Genomic DNA, 22,575 nt, shown 5'->3' with positions numbered 1-22,575 from the left:
CCAAAATATATTATTCGGGATCTTTTCCGTTTGCGACTCGCCCGTTTTGGCTAGCGCAGTGTACGGTATGAACAATATGCCAGGTGTGCCTACCTTGATTGGTCCAAAATTGAGGTCCTGGTAGTAGTGCCGGAGAGTGCCTCTTGCAATCTGAACAGCCTCGGTGTCTGCCAGCTGAGTATGTGCCAGATCAACGTCCATCTCCAGATACTTCTGCTGTAACACAACACAATAAATGTAAACAATTTCGGGTCTTTCCCATTATAGCCCCCCCCCCCCCATGAAATTAAAGCCCCCCCCCCCCCCATTATGTTATATTTATTATGATGGGGGGGGGGGGGGTGGGGCTATAGGTTATCTGAACACTAAGCTGTGGGGCAATAATGGGAAACACCCACAATTTCAAATACTTAACAACAACAGATGCTGAAATCCTTTTTTTTCAAATCATCAGGGACAAAATAACAAAAGCCTCTCCATTACAAAATGGCCACTGACAATTTGATTTTTTATATTTTTAGAGTGGTATATTTGAGGCAAGTCTCACATATTATTAGCCAATTTAAGCCACCATCAATCCAAAATCGCGCCTTTGTTAGTGAAAAAGAAAACAGAAGTGTAAGAAGTTAAATGCAAAATCGTACCACATTTGTTGTGATTTCATTCCCTTTGAAGAACATCTGCAGTGCTCCCAAGAAGGTTGTGTCGATCTTCACTGAGAATTCCTGGATTAGAACCTTAAATAAAAGGGCACTAAATGTCAAATTAGATCATTCAGTTACTCCTAGATCCTTCTCGACTCATAATGGAGAGACTAAAAACTATATGAGAAAAATCGAGATAACAATTTAACCTTAACACCATAATTTATAGCGGGAGTACCAGAGTTGGCCAAATATGTTTGCTGTTTCATATCTCCCAACAATAATTCTATTTCCGGAGGTAGCCTAGCCATAAAAACACTTAAAGTCGGGGATGATAAACTCCAACATAAGATAACTTACAACTATCAAAAATTATCCAAATTGGAAACATATTGACTTTTTTCAGCTAAATTTTAGCTAAATTCAATTTATTTATTTTGTTAATATGAACCAGTTGCGCATGAAAGTATATTAGGTAAGGTAAATTTTTTTGTAACTCAAAACTAAGTTAGGTCGGAATTCGATTTCTAATAAAATTTATTCGTGTATCCAATCAGAACTCGAAAAATTGAAACTTAAATATATCAGAAGATCTTTTAAAATCTTAAAAACATATCTGGCAGATTGCCAGAAAATAGCAGCACTAGCTTCGTAGATCTGTAGTCTCAAAAAACAGTAAAAAGACAGACCAAAAAAATTCGTCTTTTCATTGAAGGCTGACATGTTATATTTTGATTACAAATCTGTATAAGTTTTCGCTGCCTCTATTAGCTGCTCTCTAATAACCTTCATTTAGAATGGCACACATTCACTTGACCTCATCTCTTTTGAATGAAAGCAAATAAAAGTCAATTTCAAAGTGAGGAGGTCATTTTTGTGAGTGAGGTAAGTCAAGTGTGACCAAAAATTTAATCACGCAAATGAACAAAAAACTTGATCCACTAGACCGAAAAATGACGTCACGCACGCACTTCAGTTGAAATTGCATGAACGAATGAACAAACATAACCGACTAAACGTCGGAAGTATTGCTCTCGAACGACTAGTGGGAGCTCTAATCAATTGCAGCCTGCTTTAGTCGGGGGAGGGGGGTGTGGTGGGAAGTCTAAATGGGACTAAGAAGTTCAATAGCGGGCTTCAAATAACTACATTACAGGTTAACATATACCACTATTAAGATTTAAAAAATGACACCAGTTTCTGCGCACTTTTTGAATTTTAGTATTAAATTGCCGCCAATTGAGTTCAGCTGATTGAAATTGTGATTGAGAGAGAATTGTAGATCACTCGAAACGCAAAAAATCAAGGGCGTAAAAGTCATTCGAAAAGTCAAAAACTGTCAAGCGAAAGTTTTGCATAAAAAAAGACACACACACACGTTTATAAATAATTGCTATGAACTTCGTTCAAGAGCAATTAAAACGCAGATTTGAAGTGGTGACGTCATATGGTCGTAACAAAAATCGCGACGACGAAATAAAAAAAACATAGCAGGACAAGTTCTGACGTACAATTCAAAGGATTTTCATTAACTAAACAAAAAACCAGACCTAGAATGGACTATTAGTGAATTGGGAACACCATTTCTAAAAAAAAACAGATGAAAAATAAAAAAACAGAAAATCAATGGCGAAATGCCGCATGTGAACAAAAAAAGCACTAGCGAAAAATGGAAAGTTGGTTCAAACAAAAAACTAGGCCAAGAATGAACTATCAATGGATTGGGAAACCCATTTAGAAAAAAAATCCGATCCAAAATATAAAAAAACAGTAAAAATCGTGAAAATGTGAGAACAGATCTTAAAAAAAACAGCGCCCCAATACAATTCAAATTCTTTGAATTGTAATAAAAACAAAGAGAAGGCCAATAATAGCCCCAGCTATCGCTGTGCGGCTATTAAAAATATTCTCATCATTCCTATATAAAATTTTTTCCAAAGATTGATATGCTGCCCTTAGTTCAAATCTCATCATCAATTGATGGGTTTTGCAGACAAAAACACTGTTGCAATAAAATCCTAGCAGCAGTCAGATCAAATTCTAATCAGAGCTTGCATATTTATACGATGAAATTAGTTTTGTCATATCTGAACGACAAGTTTTATTTACTTGCGTATGTGAGGAAACATAACCGACTAACGTCGGGCGAATTGCTCTCAAAAGACCGGCGAGCGGTTGGCTTGGTCAGTAGCTAGCCACAGTTTAGTGAGGCTACCTTTAGCTTGATTCGACTCTGCAACTTTTAGTTTTCTAGCCTTTTTAGTAAACAAATAAAAAAAACTGGTATTTTGAAAAACTGCAAATACTCCAAAATTTTTTTTAAAAAAAGCTCCCAGATTTCGCAGTGAAAATGTTCAAAACTATCTTTTGTCTCTGGATATATGTCAAGTAACTCATCTGCTTGACTTGAAAAGCTTCGTTGGCCAGTACTGATCGTAGAAGGACAAAAATATTCAAAAATTTTGCAAACAATCGCAAATTTTACCAAAATCTTGCTGAAATTCAATAAATTAAAATCTTCAAAACATTTTCATTGTCTCAAGAGACAATCCAGTATCCCTATTTCAAGCTTTAAATAGTTTCACTGGCTCATAAAGAACCATAAACAGGGAACACAATAATTTTCCAAAAATTTGACAAAATTAAAATTGCTAGAAAATTGTCAAAGCTGGAGTCATTAAAATACTGATAACCATTCCATTCCACTCTAGAAATTATGAGACAGTCTATCATCAAAATTGGAGGAGAAATCGGACCTTTGTGCCGGAAAAATGATAAAAAAATCAAAAAGATTCAAAACACCTGAAAAACTTGCAAATATTTTTGAAAATTGTTGATATTAAAATCTCGAAAACATTCAATTATATCTAGAAGCTATGTAGTAATAATCAAACGCTCGAGGAGTTTCGCTGGCCATTCAGGTTGGAGATACCAAAAAAATGACAAAATTCGTGATGGTAAAATGTTGAAAAACCATTCCATTACCACTAGAAACTATGCAGTAACATATTATCAAACCCTGGTGAAAGTTGGGTGGCCCTTGAGGTTAGAGAAACCTAAAATAACAAAATATTTAAAAAAAATTGAAAAAAATTGCAAGTTTCATAAAAAAATTGCTAAAATTTGTGATGTTAAAACGCTGAAAATCATTCTATTACCAATAGAAGCAATGCAGTAACCTATTACCAAAAACTTCAGGAGGTTCGCTGGCTCTTGAGACTGAAAAAACCTAAAAAAGACAAAAAAAATTAAAAAAACATAAAAAAAATACAAGTTTTATCAAAAAAATTGCTTAAATTTGTCATATTAAAAAATTTAAAGCTATTACACGGCAAATAAAATTTTTTCATTAACTTATAATCAAACCCTTAAGGAAGTTCTCTGCCCCTTGCGTCCGGAAAGACGTGAATGATCAAAAATGAATAAAAAAAAGCTAAAATTCGTGACGTTAAAATGTTGAAACAATTGCACTACCATTAGAAACTATGCAGTAACCTTTTATAAAACCCTAGAGGAGGTTCCTTGCCAACCACGGCTTGAAGAACTCAAAAACTGACAAAAATTTTCAGAAAGCTTGAAAAAAATTGCGAAAAATAGTATAAAATGGCGTGTTTTTAGCGATCGGTTGTTCGTCAGTAGCCACCGGGGGGGGGGGGTGCACTGGGGGGCTGAAGGGGAGGGAGGGGTGGGGGGAGGGGGGGCAACGGTGGGGTGCGGGGCAACAGCGGCCGTGGGGGGGGTAACATTGGGGGTGGGGTGTCTTCAACCACTAAGAGCCGCCCTTCACACCATAAGTATAAGTCTCGAAAACAGTTTGAGCTGAAACAGAGCTGAAAGGCTCTAAGAGCACTTAATGCCCGCTGGGCGCTACCTGTTTATTTCGTTTTTGAGGACGAAAAGTCAAAAGCGTCAGACTAAAAATAGGTCAAGCAAAAAATCGCATAGAAAAGACCAACAGGACTAATATAATTGCTACAAACTTCGTTTGAGAGCAATTAACAATAAGAATTCGAAAATAATTGGCGCATTCGTGCCACCAAGTGAAGAAAGAAATAAATACAGAAGAGATCAGAGGAGTGATTTCTAATCGCTAACATTAATGTTAGAAAGATGTGCTATACTTTAGATGCTCCTCTGGATTATAATTCGGAAGGAAAAAGATTGAGTAATTTTTTTTGTGCGTAAGAAGTTTTCCGCAAATTATTTTGCTATTGGAAAAAAACAGAAGATTCAAAAAGAGCAGTTGATTCCTTTGACATCGGTTATCATCAAAGCAAGCAACGATGAGTGTCATTTTCTGATGAGTAATTTCTTGACAAACCATCAAAGTCCTCAAAATACATGCAATATTAACTTAACTAAATAGTTAAACCAAGTCATGCTTTTCGCTGAAAAATGGCAGGAAAATACTAATTCCAAAATTTACTATACATGAAACACTTCGTTTATTGAAAGTTTTCCTTCGCTTTACTAACTTTATAGATTGCTTTCGATTATTGCACAACTGTTCTTTAAACTGCACTTGAGCCGAATGAGAAAATCAAACAACAAAAAAAAATAACCCAAAAATTTGTAAAAACAAGGGAAAGTGAATCAGAAATCTGCATCTCCACCTGATAAGTTCAAAAAACAGACACATGGTAACAAGATGAGTTGTTGAAGCCCCCATTAAAATTTCACTAATCTGTTTGAAGGGTTAATATTAAGTTATATGATATTGACGCTACAAAAATTGAGCCGCTCAAGCAACTCAGCCGGCTAAAATTGCTCTATTGGGTGGGTGTTTTTTTAATTTTGCACATTGTCAAGTAGATTTTGTGTCAAGATACCGACTACAGTTCTTGCAATTTTTTGTAAATCTTTTGAAATTTAAAATGCAGCTGCTGAACAATGCGGAGCACAATGCATTCATGCAGTTTGAAATGATAGATAGCAGGACCATACGCTACTCAAAAAGTCTTCCCTTAACATCAGAAAGTCTCAATATCAATAATAGTTTTTTCTACTTTGAGAATTTAAGAAAATCATATCAAAACAACTCGTAAAAAATAAGATTTTGTTACTCCGGAAAACATAATTTAATAATAATTTAATTTCCTCAATGCTATATAAATAACAATTTTATTATAATAAATCAATGAAAATAAAAAGCACCAAGGTGGACAGTAAATAAGCAAGTTCATGCTTTTTTGGTACCGCCCGAATAGAGAACAAAGAGAATTTTGACTCACCTAGATATGAGAGAGACAGAGGATGAAAGAAAGACAAAAATGGAAAAAAATCGGAACTTTTTGACTACTTTACTAAAATTTTACATCTTTTTTCTTACAAATTCCTGCCACTCCTTACAGCAGTATGCACTCTATTAGCCCCAGGAATCTACCAGAAGGTAGACAGGGCTAAAATAGGTATTGACTGATCAACGGAGACGGTTTCCTTCCAGGCAGGATATGCAAGGATCTAATTATAAAAAACAAAACGATGCAAAAACAATATCAAAAATTTAATTGTCGTATAATAGGACATTGTCCCTGAAGTAAAGAACAAAATGTTTTATTTGATTGTCACAGGAAAAATTCAAATCATATAAGCCGAATTGGTGAATGGAGTTCAAAAGTTTGGCACCTCTATAAGCAATAGATAGCTTGGATAACTGCCCTTTCACTTTCGGAGTTGATATTATGTGAACGCTTGACGAGCATAAATTCCTGGAATATTGACGATGTCGAATGAGATTGTTTAAATGTTCACCGTTAAGAAGATTACTATACGATCTTAGAGCAATCTTAAGCCAATCATATATATACAGTTTATGAATAGGCAAGATTCTATGCAATTCGAAAAGATGGTCAACACGCTCAAATTTCCGCAAAAAACAAATACTTCGTGTAAACTTACTTTGCAAACGCTTCAGCACATTCAATTTCGATTTTGAAGTACAACCGTACACCAAAATTCCGTACTGCATTTAAGGCTTGATGTATACATTGTAGAATTTTAGCAAGTCTTGTTTATGCATCTTGTTTACGCATCGAATAAGTCAAACCAACCAACCTGGATATAGAGTAATGTAAACTGTTAAAATGAGACTTATACTTCAGGTTTTTGTCAACTATGACTCCTAAATATTTTACACTCGATACTGAAAGCAGAGTTTCAGAGGTGAGTTAACAATTGAAATGGTTTTTAAATAACATGACTTCCGTCTTGTTCTGGTTTAAAGTAAGTTTATTCGACTTCATCCATTCATTGATAACGTGAACTTCAAAATTTACACTGTAGGCGTCATTTTTCCGCATGTCAAACAAGACGGAAGTTTCATCAGCAAAATGAAATACTTTAGAATTTTGACAGACGTGACGCAAATAATTGATGTAGATGATAAAAAGAAGAGGTCCAAGAACAGACCCCTGAGGCACTCCACAATTAGGTGGAAGAGCTGCAGAGATACTGGACCTCACCTTAACAATTTGCGACCTCTTTTCAGAGAGGGAGGATAGAATAACTCAACAGGCAGGATAGAAGATAACCGCGAATTCTATATGATTCTAATTTTTTAATTAGTATAGAGTGATCAACCGTGTCAAATGCTTTCTTTAAGTCACCAAAAATGACAACTGGAAGCTTATAACCATGCGTCAAATCATGCCTAATGGTTTCGGTAATATGAACTAACGCATCAACAGCCAACTTTTTAGGCCTAAACCCGAACTGATTACAAAAGAACAAATTACAGTAGGTAAAGTAGTCTAACAATCGATTGTATAAAACGCGCTCGAAAATTTTGCTTATAGATGGAAGCAATGAAATCGGCCGATAATTGTTAGGATTATCTTCGCCTCCATTTTTGTGTAGCGGCACTACCTTTGCACATTTGAACTCTGCGGGAAAAGTTCCCGAGCGAATATGTTCATTTATTAAATTCACCAGCGGACCACTGAGTTCATTTCCTAATATTTTAATCACTACAGTGGGTATGTCATCGACACCAAAGGAGGTATTTGCTCGCAAAGAATTTATTATTTCTTCCACTAGGCGAGAGGTTAACATTGGGGGTGGGGTATCTTCAACCTCTAAGAGCCGCCCTTCACACCATAAGTATAAGTCTCGAAAACAGTTTGAGCTGAAACAGAGCTGAAAGGCTCTAAGAGCACTTAATGCCCGCTGGGCGCTACCTGTTTATTTCGTTTTTGAGGACGAAGAGTCAAAAGCGTCAGACGAAAAATTGGTCAAGCGAAAAATTGCATAGAAAAGACCGACAGGACTAATATAATTGCTACAAACTTTGTTTGAGAGCAATTAACAATAAAAACTCGAAAATAATTGGGGCATTCGTGCCACCAAGTGAAGAAAGAAATAAATACAGAAGAGATCAGAGGAGTGATTTCGAATCGCTAACATTAATGTTAGAAAGATGTGCTATAATTTAGATGCTCCTCTGGATTATAAGGAAAAAGATTGAGTAAATTTTTTTTGTGCGTAAGAAGTTTTCCGCAAATTATTTTGCTATTGGAAAAAAACAGAAGATTCAAAAAGAGCTGTTGATTCCTTTGACATCGGTTATCATTAAAGCAAGCAACGATGAGTGTCATTTTCTGATGAGTAATTTCTTGACAAGCCATCAAAGTCCTCAAAATACATGCAATAATAACTTAACTAAATAGTTGAACCAAGTCATGCTTTTCGCTGGAAAATGGCAGAAGAATACTTATTCCAAAATTCCACTATACATGAAACACAAATATAACATGCTATATAAATAATAATTTTATTTTAATAAATCAATGAAATAAAAAGCACCAAGGTGGACAGTAAATAAGCAAGTTCAAGCTTTTTTGGTACCACCCGAATAGAGAACAAAGAGAATTTTGACTCACCTAGATATGAGGGAGACAGAGGATGAAAGAAAGACAAAAATGGAAAAAAATCGGAACTTTTTGACTACTAAACTTAACTAAAACTTTACATCTTTTTTTCTTACAAACTCCTGCCCCTCCTTACAGCAGTATGCACTCTATTGGCCCCAGGAATCTACCTGAAGGTAGACAGGGCTAAAATAGGCATTGACTGATCAACGGAGACGGTTTCCTTACAGGCACGATATGCAAGGATCTAATTATAAAAAACAAAACGATGCAAAAACAATATCAATAATTCAATTGTCGTATAATAGGACATTGTCCCTGAAGTAACGAACAAAATGTTGTATTTGATTGTCACAGGAACAATTCAAATCATATAAGCCGAATTGGTGAATGGAGTTCAAAATTTTGGCACCCCTATAAGCAATAGATAGCTTGGATAACTGCCCTTTAACTTTTGGAGTTGATATTAGGTGAACGCTTGACGAGCATAAAATCCTGGAATATTGACGATGTCGAATGAGATTGTTTAAAAATTCATCGTCAAGAAGATTATTATACGATCTTAGAGCAAACTTAAGCAAATCATATATATATATATATATATATATATATATATATATTTATATATATATATATATATATATATATATATATACAGTTTATGAATAGGCAAGATTCTATGCAATTTTTTGTAAATCTTTTGAAATTTAAAATGCAGCTGCTGAACAATGCGGAGCACAATGCATTCATGCAGTTTGAAATGATAGATAGCAGGACCATACGCTACTCAAAAAGTCTTCCCTTAACATCAGAAAGTCTCAATATCAATAATAGTTTTTTCTACTTTGAGAATTTAAGAAAATCATATCAAAACAACTCGTAAAAAATAAGATTTTGTTACTCCGGAAAACATAATTTAATAATAATTTAATTTCCTCAATGCTATATAAATAACAATTTTATTATAATAAATCAATGAAAATAAAAAGCACCAAGGTGGACAGTAAATAAGCAAGTTCATGCTTTTTTGGTACCGCCCGAATAGAGAACAAAGAGAATTTTGACTCACCTAGATATGAGAGACAGAGGATGAAAGAAAGACAAAAATGGAAAAAAATCGGAACTTTTTGACTACTTTACTAAAATTTTACATCTTTTTTCTTACAAATTCCTGCCACTCCTTACAGCAGTATGCACTCTATTAGCCCCAGGAATCTACCAGAAGGTAGACAGGGCTAAAATAGGTATTGACTGATCAACGGAGACGGTTTCCTTCCAGGCAGGATATGCAAGGATCTAATTATAAAAAACAAAACGATGCAAAAACAATATCAAAAATTTAATTGTCGTATAATAGGACATTGTCCCTGAAGTAAAGAACAAAATGTTTTATTTGATTGTCACAGGAAAAATTCAAATCATATAAGCCGAATTGGTGAATGGAGTTCAAAAGTTTGGCACCTCTATAAGCAATAGATAGCTTGGATAACTGCACTTTCACTTTCGGAGTTGATATTATGTGAATGCTTGACGAGCATAAATTCCTGGAATATTGACGATGTCGAATGAGATTGTTTAAATATTCACCGTTAAGAAGATTACTATACGATCTTAGAGCAATCTTAAGCCAATCATATATATACAGTTTATGAATAGGCAAGATTCTATGCAATTCGAAAAGATGGTCAACACGCTCAAATTTCCGCAAAAAACAAATACTTCGTGTAAACTTACTTTGCAAACGCTTCAGCACATTCAATTTCGATTTTGAAGTACAACCGTACACCAAAATTCCGTACTGCATTTTAGGCTTGATGTATACATTGTAGAATTTTAGCAAGTCTTGTTTATGCATCTTGTTTACGCATCGAATAAGTCAAACCAACCAACCTGGATATAGAGTAATGTAAACTGTTAAAATGAGACTTATACTTCAGGTTTTTATCAACTATGACTCCTAAATATTTTACACTCGATACTGAAAGCAGAGTTTCAGAGGTGAGTTAACAATTGAAATGGTTTTTAAATAACATGACTTCCGTCTTGTTCTGGTTTAAAGTAAGTTTATTCGACTTCATCCATTCATTGATAACGTGAACTTCAAAATTTACACTGTAGGCGTCATTTTTCCGCATGTCAAACAAGACGGAAGTTTCATCAGCAAAATGAAATACTTTAGAATTTTGACAGACGTGACGCAAATAATTGATGTAGATGATAAAAAGAAGAGGTCCAAGAACAGACCCCTGAGGCACTCCACAATTAGGTGGAAGAGCTGCAGAGATACTGGACCTCACCTTAACAATTTGCGACCTCTTTTCAGAGAGGGAGGATAGAATAACTCAACAGGCAGGATAGAAGATAACCGCGAATTCTATATGATTCTAATTTTTTAATTAGTATAGAGTGATCAACCGTGTCAAATGATTTCTTTAAGTCACCAAAAATGGCAACTGGAAGCTTATAACCATGCGTCAAATCATGCCTAATGGTTTCGGTAATATGAACTAACGCATCAACAGCCAACTTTTTAGGCCTAAACCCGAACTGATTGCAAAAGAACAAATTACAGTAGGTAAAGTAGTCTAACAATCGATTGTATCTTGTTTAATTAGTATAGAGTGATCAACCGTGTCAAATGCTTTAATTAAGTTAACAAAAATGGCAACTGGAAGCTTAGAACCCTGCGTCAAATCATGTCTAATGGTTTCGGTTATATGAACTAACGCATCAACAGCCAACTTTTTAGGCCTAAACCCGAACTGATTACAAAAGAACAAATTACAGTAGGTAAAGTAGTCTAACAATCGATTGTATAAAACGCGCTCGAAAATTTTGCTTATAGATGGAAGCAATGAAATCGGCCGATAATTGTTAGGATTATCTTCGCCTCCATTTTTGTGTAGCGGCACTACCTTTGCACATTTGAACTCTGCGGGAAAAGTTCCCGAGCGAATATGTTCATTTATTAAATTCACCAGCGGACCACTGAGTACATTTCCTAAAATTATAATCACCACAGTGGGTATGTCATCGACACCAGAGGAGGTATTTGCTTGCAAATAATTTATTTCTTCTACTTGGCCAGAAGTTATTGGTTTGAATGCCATTGAAAAATCAACATCAACGAGAGCAACAGGTTCGCGGTGATCAAAAGCATTTGAGAGCTGCGGACCAATGCCAGCGAAAAACTCGTTGAATACTGAAGCAATATCAGCATCATTTTCAACAAAATTTCCATTGAGGGAAATCTCAATTGGTATTGATGGTTTCATGTTTTTACCAATAACCAAGTTAAATGTATCGAAAAATGTCTTGGGGTTTTCCATACTCTTTTCAATTTGCGTTGCATAATATTTTCTCTTTGCAGATCGAATTGATCTTATAACGAAGTTTCTAATAGACTTGTACTTTTATGGTAGAATTCTTGAAGTGGGATAGTGAGCAACTTGCTTCCGAGTACGATTGCGCATCGACATAAGGTTTTCAAGTGAATTAGTTATCCATGGGCTTGATTGCTCAGATTTTCTCCTAAGACGCCGGGCAGCAAAAATGTTTACTGCATTATGTATAGTGCACGTTATCGATTCGAAGTTGACCCTGTCTAGGTTCTCAATATGCTCACAAACAAATTCTCGAAAACGGTTCCGATTTTTTTCTATATCCGATAATTTTGTATATTCGAAGGAGGTTGGATGCTTTTTACTATTGACAACAAGATCAACAAAGACAGGGAAATGATCGGTTAGAGGACACGATTATTCCTGAATTTTTTATTTTTGAAGAATGGATTTTCGTTGAGATGTGATCGAGCAAGGAAGAAGAATTTTTGGTAACTCTAGTTGGATTTTGAATCAACTGCTGGTAGTTATGGCTGCTAACTACATTCAAATAACTTTTCGAAAGAGCAGATGATTGAAGAATGTCAAAATTGAAATCACCCAAGACAATCCAATCCCGATTACCGTCAGCTACCGACTCCATTAATGAGTCGAACTCCTCAACGGAATCGGCAGCCTTTGCGTTAGGAGGCCGATAGATAATCAGAATGCCGAGTTTGAAATTTTCATAGGTGATAGACACTTTAAGGTTTTCCATTGCCTGTCCAGCTGAGTCCTCTATTACAGTCCAAGCGCATTCGGAAACAAGTAGGCCTCTACCTCCTCCTCTGGTTCTTCGATTTTTAGTTATTAATTTGCTGAAGCCTGGAAATGACATTGAGTCTATATGGTCCAGGTCATTCAGCCAACTTTCAGTTAAAGCTATGACAGTCGGTTTGACTTTTAAAGAACTTAGAAACAGAAGCAACTCATCATAATGGCACTTTAGAGAGCGAATATTAAAGTGTAGCGCCCAACATAATTTATATTCAGGAATGAGCACAGAGTTGATTTTTATTTTAGGTTCCATTTGAGGTATCACTGTTGGTAGAGAAACGCTGCTGAGAAAAACAACTCCAAACGTCGCTGAAGTAATAGTTGAGAAGATGGCCACCATCAAAGAGATTGCTTATCTTCTCCATCTTTTTGTTGTTCTTCATGTGAAGGAGATGTTGCCTTCTTTGGTTCGCAGTGACTCAATCCTGTGATCAGCTTTCATCATGTTGAAGAACCGCAAACGTGGGGCCGCCGAGTCTTCGTAAATTTTAGCGCCTTTCGTCTCTGCCGCTTTAGCTAGATTTTTCTTGTTTTGAAGGATATTGATTTTTGTAATACGCCTCGAGAATCGCACAATCAACTGTCTATGGCCAGGTTTCTTTGTCGGAAGTCTATGCGAAATTGACATATCTTGCTCATTTATTTCGCTTTCAAAAAATCTTCCAAGTTCGCCGACTTTATGGACGCTAGCCTGAGATGTCTCAGGGCGAGTTGTTCCATTCTGGTCAATGTATCTGGCTTCAGGGATACCACTGATGCGCAAATTTTCTATTCTGTTGTATTGTTCCAACTCTTCAGAATGGGCCATAGCTTTTAGGTCAGTTTTGCTAACCCCGCTACTAATTTTTTGCAACAGCTCGTCCTGTAGTTCTCTCTTCATTTTTGCAAGAGCGTTGTCGATTGCAGTCACCATGGTTTTTTGGACTTCATCCTGAATTTTTGCAATAAAAATTGGCATTGAATTTTCAAGAGACACCTTGATAGTAGATTCCTCGGTCTTTTGTATCGTAGCTTCGATAACTTCCTCGTTGTTTTCACCATTTCCTCGTTGTTTTCACAAGCATTAGTTAGGGGAGTTAGCACAACTGCGGTTCTCTTCTCACCAGTTGCTGTTGGTCGTGGCGTTGGCATTTGCGCGGGGAAAAATGGCAGTGGATCAGTTGTTTCCTGCGTCTCAATTGCAGGGGTTTCAATTTCAATGGAAGAGGGCATTTCCGATATCTCCAATGGAAGAGAGCATTTCCGATAAAGGTATTTAATAAGTTTATCACAACAATTGCCGCACGTGTCACGACGCCTACAAAAATTTTCGAGTAACTCAATGTAATGTGTAAAGAAGGGCAAAAGTTTTCTTATGTTAACTACGCACAAACTAAGGTGCAAGACTTAGATGATTTTGACAACAATCGTGAGCCTTTTTTTATAACAAGACCTCTTCAAATCTTACATTGGGGCAGATCATTTTTTTTAATTTTCTATATCGAGCGGTGAACACTGGTGGTTACCTTGCAGTATTTGAACAGCAAGAGTTGTCCCGATCCCCTCTGCATGACAACTGAGGCCTCTACAAAGGCAGCCGGCTCTCTGTCTCCGACTATGCTTCTGGGAGGAGGTACTGGTGCTAGCACCACTGGGAACATACACGTCGGCAGAGGATCATCTATTTGCAATCTGTTCATCTAAATACGGCAAAGTCAAATTAAATTTTTTGAATTAAATCTACTTTAGATAATTGGCAGTTAGTTATATGGACATCGAATGTTCAAAGGTACAAACTCAATTCTTTCAACAATTCATTATAATTATTATAACTAGAGTCAGAAGAGCAACTGAGAAGAACTAACACCATAAGCAATTGTACACTTTTCGTTCCTTAAATCATAAACCCCAACTCTCTGTGCTCAAACTCATCAGCATATCTCTTTTTTAGCCTTGAATTCCACTTGCCGTGTAAACAAAATAAGGTCACAAAATTAGGCAGCAATAATACTGCCCTTAACAATGCACAGTATTTTTTAATCCTGTTATTCTCACTAAACATCTCACTTTGAAGTGAAAAATGTAAACGGGCCATGTAAGAGCTATATGATTCGTTCATGAAGGTCAACTCATGAAACTCGATTTTAAAAAGATATCTCAATCCGAGGTCATACCAGACCCTAGAAAGAAACGGTTTATATACAAACGTTTATTATAGCAGATATTTGCCCATTTTTGCGCTCGACTGGAAGCACTTCTTAGTACAAGAGAAAAGTTCCCAAGAAACAACTAGCGATGATGAAATGTGACAATTAGGGACAAAAAGTTTTGACAACTAAAATAACATAGCCGGCAGATTGCCGGAAAATAGCCGCGATAGACGCATGTGACCATCAATGAATTGAAACAACTAAAGAAATAAGATAGACAGACTGACCACCAGTCCTTAAATAGACTACTAGACTTTTTGGTTAGATTCGGAACCTAAAAGCGGAACAAATGACGTCAAGCAAACAAACTTTAACTGGAAAGCAGAAAAAATCTATGAAATTGAAAAAATCAATTCCAAGAAATCAGGTCCCAAGAATCATCGATGGAGACGGCGAATTAAAAAAACATAGCAGGACAAGTCCTGACGCACAATTCATAGAATTTTCATAATGACTAAACAAACATAGCCGGCAGATTGCCGGAAAGGAGCCGCGATAGACGCTTGTGGCGTTACATGAATTGAAACAACTTTAGAAATAAAATAGACAGATCGACCACCAGTCATTTAATAGACCACTGGACTTTTTGGGTTAGCTTCGGACTGTCATTTTTATGAGACACATAAGCTCTATAAGGGGAAAGCCCTAATAGGGCTTTTCAAAATTAGGATCTTTTCCGTTTGTGCACCCTCAGCTTAGTGGGCGCATATTATTTGCAACCCCCAGATGCACGTGCAATATTTGGGGGGGCACAAACGGAAAAGATCCCAAAATTAATATTTGAAATCAACAACTCAAGACTCTAATATTCAAGAATTAGGGCATATATTTGGCACTACTTAGATGCACACTATTGACCTTTAATAAGTAAATCTTCATAAAATTTAAAGTTTCATAAGTGAGCTCAGAAGTCATTTTTTTGAGTGAGGTAAGTCATTGAAAAAGTCAATTCCAAGAAGTCACGGTAAGACGAAACAAAAATCTGTTAGACGATGTAAAAAAAATTTGGGAGCGCTATAATAGCCGCCTAGAATTGAGGACGCGGCTATTAAAAACAATAGACATAGAACAAACTATGCATTAATTGGCAAAATCAATTAGATTTTAAAAAATCGAGCAGAGCCAAAAAAGTCAAAATGCCGCATGTGAAAGAAAATCACTAGCGGGAAAGCGAACATTCGTTCTAACATCATTTTCACACTCTACAATAAATTTCGAGTGAAAAAAGTTTCACGCTGCAAAATCACTCGTTTTTCGCTCCACTTTCTTTTTCAGTGTGACCAAAGCCAATGCTCCAATTTGACTTCAAATGCCATGAAAATGTGTGATCAGATCTTAAAAAAACAGCAGGACAAGTACTGAAATACAATCCTACCAGAGTACTAGAAGTACTCTACCTAAGAGTACCAGAAGTACTCTACCTAACCAGCAGATCAATTAAACACAGCCAGCCAAAACACAAACAAAATCATCTCAAAAAGTTGAGAACCAAACAAAAAAATTAAACAAAATATACTCTTTGCTAAAACTCTTGAAGCTTATACCACGGAGACAAAATTTGATCCCCTTAAACATACCTACATCAACAACATGTTCAAAAAACAATGTTTGTCTCCTAAATCGGTCCAGTATGTAATATGCAAGAGCTGAAAAAAATTCATGTGTCCTTGAAGATCATTTACTCATAAAATTACAGAAAAAATAAATCATTTGCAAATTTTAATGAATTATTGCTAGAAATCGTGATATTAATATCTGAAAAATTTCTGTGTCTCTAGAGGATATCCAGAAAACCAATTCCAAGCCTTATAAAGTTCACAAATAAGAAATAAGATAGAATGACCACCAGTCCTTTAATAAACCACATGGACTTTTTGATTAGATTCGGGATTGTCATTTTTGAGACCCATACTGTCTTATAAGGAAAAAGCGCAAATAGAACTTTTTCAAAATTAATATTTGATATCAAAAATTCAAGATTCTAATACTCAAGAATAAGGGTATATACGTTTTGCACTACTGAGATGCAGACTATGGACCTTAACTAATAAATGTTCATGAAATTTGAAGATCAATAAACGAGTTGAGAAGTCATTGCAAGGTAAGTCACGTAATTGACCTAAAAGCAGAAAAAATGACATCACTCACACAATTTTTAACTGCAAGGCAGTAGAAATCATTGAAATTCAAACAGTCAATTCCCTGACCAAAACCAATGCTCCAATTGACTTTAAGTATCATGAAAATGTGTGAACAGATAATAAAGAAAAACAGCAGGACAAGTCCTGAAAAACAATAAAAGAACTGAAAGAAAAACTTACAAGTACTCTACCTGACCAACAGATCAATTTTTAAAAAAGCCAGCCAAACCACAAACAAAATCATCTCAAAAGTTGAGCAACAAACGATCGAACTAAACAAAATATACTCATTGCCAAAGCTCTTGAAGCTTTTACAACGAAGACAAAATTCGATCCCTTTAAACATCCTACTTCAAAAATATGTTCAAAGACAACTTTTGTCTCTGACATCGCCCCAGCATTATATCTGCAACACCTCAAAGAAATTCATTGGCCCCTGAATATCGATACTCAAAAGACAAGAATAATTCAAAAAAAATGAAACCAATTGTAAATTTTAGTGAAGTGTCGCTTAAAACCGTGATAATAATAATTTCTGGACCATTTGCGTGTCTCTAGAGGATATCCAGTAAACCCATTCCAAATTCATCGGCTCAAAGATCGACGAAATAGGTTAAAGAAAACAATTTTTAGAAAAAAAATTAATTTTTATCAAATAGAACATGGTTTGAAAACCATTCTATTGCCCCTAGCTACAATGTTATAACATGCGCAGGTTACCTGGAAACTGAGAGAAGAGAAACCGAATAATTGACAAATGTTCTGAAAAAACTTGCAGAATTTATCAAAAAATGCTAAAACTCGAGACGTTTAAAAGTTAAAAACCTTTCCATTGTTACTAAGAAACTTTGCAGAGTCTCATTATCAAACCTTAAAGGAGAGTCTTTGGCCTCTGAGGCTGAAATAGCTTGTCAAAAAACTTGAAGTTCCAAAAATTAGTATCATTTTGCGTGTTTGTGGTACTAAAACTTATAGCTCATAAAATGGTCATAACAAGTAATTTTGGCTCGCAAAAGACCTTCATCAACTTTAAAAACTTCAGCCCCAGACTAAACAAACAAAATTCACAAAAAAATGAAAAATTGCACCATTTCTAGCACAAAAACTCCTAAATGACCTTTTAATCTTAAATTAGGGCCATCCCAGTACCTGAATCACTCTAAGGACGTGAAGGAGAACTAAAGCCCAGCTTGGGCCTTTAATGAAACTTTATGCAGGTTGGGCTTTTCCTGTTTATCCAGTTATGAAAGCTCAATGTAATCGAAAGATGTGTGAAAGCAGCGCCCCGAAATAATTTAAATTCTGTGAATTGTAAAAACCACGATGTCTAAAATAATAGCCGCTATCGATTCGCGGCTATGAAAAACATAGCTGGAAGATTGCAAGAAAGTAGCCGCAATAGCTTCGTAGATCTGCAGTCTGAGAAAACAGTAAAAATCCGACTAAAGACCGGCGAGCGGTTGGCTTCGTCAGTAGCTAGCCACGGTTTAGTGAGGCTAGCTTTAGCTTGATTCGACTCTGCAACTGTTAGTTTTCTAGCCTTGTTAATAAATAAATCAAATAAACTGATATTTTAAAAATTTGCAAATTATTGCAAAATTTAAAAGAAAAGCTTCCAGATTTTGCCGAGAAAAAGTTCAAAACCATTTTTTGTCTCTGGAGTTATGTCAAGTAACCCATCCGCAAGACTTGAAAACCTTCGTTGGCCAGTAATGATCGTTAAACTCAGAAAAAGGAAAAAATATTCAAAAATTTCGAAAATCGCAAATTTTAACAAAAACTTGCTAAAGTTCAAAATATTAAAATCTTCAGAAAAATTTCAATGTCTCAAGAGAAAATCCTGTATCCCTCTTTCGAGCTTTAAATAGATTCACTGACTCATGAAGATCCATAAACTTGGAATATGATAATTTTCCGCAAATTTGTGATAAAAATTTAAATTTGATAAAAAAATAACAAAAATGGAGTCAATAAAATATTGATAACCATTCTATTAACTCCAGAAACTATGCGACACCTTATCATCATGCCTTGGAGGAGGTCCCTAGGAAAAAATGATAAAAATTCAGAATTATTCAAAAAATTGAAAAAAATTGGAGATATTTTTAAAAGAAATTGCTGATATTAAAATCTTGAAAAAAAGTTCCATTACAACTAGAAGCTAGGCAAAAACATATTCAAAACCCTAGAAGAAGTTATGTGGCTCTTGAGGCCGGAGAAACCAAAAAAAACAAAAAAAATTCAAAAATATTGAAATGGCAAATTGCAAAAAAAAAGCTAAAATTTGTTTAAAAAAGCTAAAAAAAAAGCTAAAAATTTTGCTAAAGAAATGCTAAAAGTCGTGGTGTTGAAATCTTGAGAAACATTCCATTACATTTAGAAACAATACAGTAACCTTTTGTTAAACCCTGGAGGAGTTTCCTCGGCTCTTGAGACTGGAGAAACCTAAAAACCGACCAAAATTTTCCAAAAACTTGTCATAATAAAAAATTGAAGGCTATTTCATGTCAAATAAACTTTTTCAGTGATTTATTATCAAATCCTTAAGGACGTTTTCTGGTCCCTGCGTCTGCAAAGACGTGAATAATGAAAAATAAATGTCAAAATTAAAAACTTGCACGGTTCGTCAAAAAAAGCTAAAATTCGTGATGTTAAAATGTTGAAACCATTCTACTACCACTAGAAACTAGGCAGTAACCTTTTATAAAAAACTAGAGGAGGTTCCCTGACACCTAGGGCTGAAAAAGCTCAAATGACAAAAATTTTCAAAAAACTTGAAAAAAATTGTGAAATATAGTATAAAATTTCGTGTTTTAGCGATCGGTTGTTCGTCAGTAGCCACGGGGGTTAAACCGGGGGAGTGGCGGGGGGGGGGGGGGGGTGGACAACAGTGGGGTGGGGGGCAACAGTGTGGTGGGGCGGAAGGTGTGTGGGGGCAATAGTGGGTGGGGGGAGAGGGGTGTGTGGGGGCAATAATAGCGGGGGTCAACAGTGGGGTGTCCTCAATCTCTAAGAACCGCCTTTCACACCATAAGTATAAGTCTAGAAAACATTTTGAGCTGAAAAATAGCTGAAAGGCTCTAAGAGCACTTAATAACCGTTGGGCGCTACCTCTTTATCCTGTTCCTGAGGACGAAAAGTCAAAAACACCAGACAAAAAATCGGTCAAGCGAAAAATTGCATTAAAACCGACAGGACTAATATAATTGCTACAAACTTCGTTTGAGAGCAATTAATAAAACAGACCAAAAAAATTAGTCTTTTCATTGAAAGCTGAGATGTTAAATTTTGATTAGGAATCTAAATAAGATATTGCTGCCTTTATTAGCTGCTCTCAAATAACCTTCAATTAGAGTGACACAAAATCACTTGAGATTATCTCTTTGAACTAAAGTAAATAAAAGTCAATTTCAAAGTCAGGAAGTCATTGTTGAGAGAGGTAACGTGTGACCAAAAATTTCATCACGAGAATCAACAAAAAAATTCTCTCCAATAAAAGCAAAAAATGACATCACGCAGGCATTTCAGTTGAAACTGCATGAACCAATCAACAAAAAGCAGATTTGAAGTGTCTGTGATACGTCATATAAAGGTGACAAAAATCTTGACGACGAAATAGAAAAAAACATAACAGGACAACAAAAAGAAGCGAGACTAAAAATTCAACTTTTTTTGAAACGAAAGGATCAATACAAAATACTGCTATAAACTCAAAGTGCCAACTATATTCCTCTATTTCTCAATAGCAACCTGTTATTGAATGTCGATGAGTCCGCTCACTAATAGTATTAAATAATAAGACAAAAAAACCAAAAAAGAAATAAAACTCGCGGAAACTTTTTTAAAACACTTAGTATAAAAAAACAGAACACAATAGCTACTGGAGTATACAATTATACCAATTATTTGAGTGTTCAATAACCACGTTTGAGACCTGTCATCAATGAGATTAAACGATAAGACAGCAATAAGTACAACAAACACTAGCAAAACTAAAAAAAAATCACTAAGATTCAAAAAAAAACAATTAAGCGTATAAGTCAAAAAAGCAATAGCTATGAACTGAAATGACTTGCTTTATATGAAGCCTCTTCAGCGACCAATGCCACCTGTCGATGATGAGACCAAGTTAAGACGACAAAGTTTAAAAGAAAAATTTGCAAAACCTCAAAAAATCGATAACTATTATTGAAAACAATTAGTGTCAAAGTCATAGAAAGCACTAGGTTTGAACAAAAATAATTATATCGAAAAACTTTACCCCTATTAGCATCAGATACCTGTCCCCAATGAGATAAAATGATGAGAAATAAAAAAGTACATAAAATATTTGCAAAACTCAAAAATCCACTCAAAAACTTTAAAAAAAAGGAGTGTCGAAGTCATGAAAACCACTAGCTATTAACTCATGCCATTAATTAGGTTCTTTTTTGCCTTATTAGCAACCAATCAAACCTTTCATTGATGATACAAAGTGATAAAACAACAGATAATTTCAAAAAAGGGGTTAAAAATCTAAAATTCACGCATTTTTTATGACAACAAATAGTGGCAGAGTCATAAAAAAGTGTTAGCTGCCCCTAAATGATTTCAAGAAAAGGCAAATAGGGACAATTAGAACACATATATACCGTCTTAAAAGCACTGAAGGAGAAGAAACACTAAAAACAGAAGTCAAATTGACGCACCTGAAAAAAAATCTATCTCAAAAACCGCCAAGTTGTTCAAACAACAATTTTTCACTCCACTTTAAAGGCATTTTGAAAAAGTCACGCCTCAAACCTACTCTAATTCTCGCTCTCTTTACTATTTCAGTGCGACCAAAATCTCCACTCTAATTTGACTTCTCACTTACGTGAAAAAGCCGAAAAATGCGTGAACAGATCATAAAAAAAAGACAGCGCACCAATACAATTCAAATTCTTTGAATTGTAAAAAACCAAGAGGCCAATATTAGCCCCAGCTATCGCAGTGTGGCTATTAAACAAAACTCTTATTCCGTCAGTATATTATGCTGTCAAGCAAACAACATTAGCAAGGAACCACAGGTCCAGGTTAAAAGCACGGTATTCTTAAAAGCGAATCAACTTACTTTGAAGTGGAAATGCGTGACATTTGGCGACATCTGATAAGTGACCGAAATGCCATGAAGATAAGTCCTTTTAATCTTTCTCTTGTCAGGCTTCAACAGCAATATAGGGTTCATGCTGAAGTCAAACACGTGTTCAGCTCCACTCAACACAACCGACACCTGATGCGTCACTTTTGGGTTATTCGCCTTGAGCTGATTTAGATAATTCTGGTAAACTTCTTCAATTTTAGCAATGCTGTTTATTGAGAATGATCGCCAGTGTTTCTTCCCCTTTCCCCAAAACAGCCACGTCACATCTGTAGGTGTCACCCCAGCGTAGAAAATTTCCTTGGGAAGCTCTTTCTTGACAGTGTTGTTGACCAATGACAGACCCAGACCATACAATTCCAAATTGACATCATAAGTAAACGTCTCGTGTAGTTTTTGTTCCTAAAATTAGACTATAATAAAAACAAAATAGCCACAACAAAATGTTCACATTTATTCT

General features: G+C 35.5%; 2 protein-coding genes across 3 annotated transcripts in view; both read right to left on the bottom strand.

Annotated features, from left to right (window-relative positions):
• Nucleotides 1–13,944, bottom strand: part of LOC142350883 (polyribonucleotide 5'-hydroxyl-kinase Clp1-like) — a 438,433-nt gene extending 424,489 nt beyond the window's left edge. The window contains exon 1 of one of the 2 annotated variants that reach the window (XM_075402866.1): nt 13,920–13,944. The gene's annotated coding sequence lies outside the window, so the exon portion shown is untranslated. The remainder of the gene's footprint in view (nt 1–13,919) is intronic. The other variant, XM_075402867.1, reaches the window with a different exon arrangement.
• Nucleotides 1–22,575, bottom strand: part of LOC142350401 (intermembrane lipid transfer protein VPS13A-like) — a 229,852-nt gene that overhangs the window by 32,507 nt on the left and 174,770 nt on the right. Inside the window, exons 38-41 of the mRNA XM_075402248.1 lie at nt 22,089–22,517; nt 14,172–14,345; nt 645–737; nt 94–216 (exon numbers count right to left, since the gene is read on the bottom strand). Coding sequence (XP_075258363.1) covers nt 94–216; nt 645–737; nt 14,172–14,345; nt 22,089–22,517 — 819 coding nt within the window. The remainder of the gene's footprint in view (nt 1–93; nt 217–644; nt 738–14,171; nt 14,346–22,088; nt 22,518–22,575) is intronic.

Source organism: Convolutriloba macropyga, chromosome 12 (genome assembly GCF_964194025.1).
Source record: "Convolutriloba macropyga chromosome 12, txConMacr16.3, whole genome shotgun sequence".
NCBI classification, from domain to species: Eukaryota; Metazoa; Xenacoelomorpha; order Acoela; family Convolutidae; genus Convolutriloba; species Convolutriloba macropyga.
Note: the sequence above shows the minus strand (reverse complement) of the source record. Positions and strands in the feature narration are given on the sequence as shown.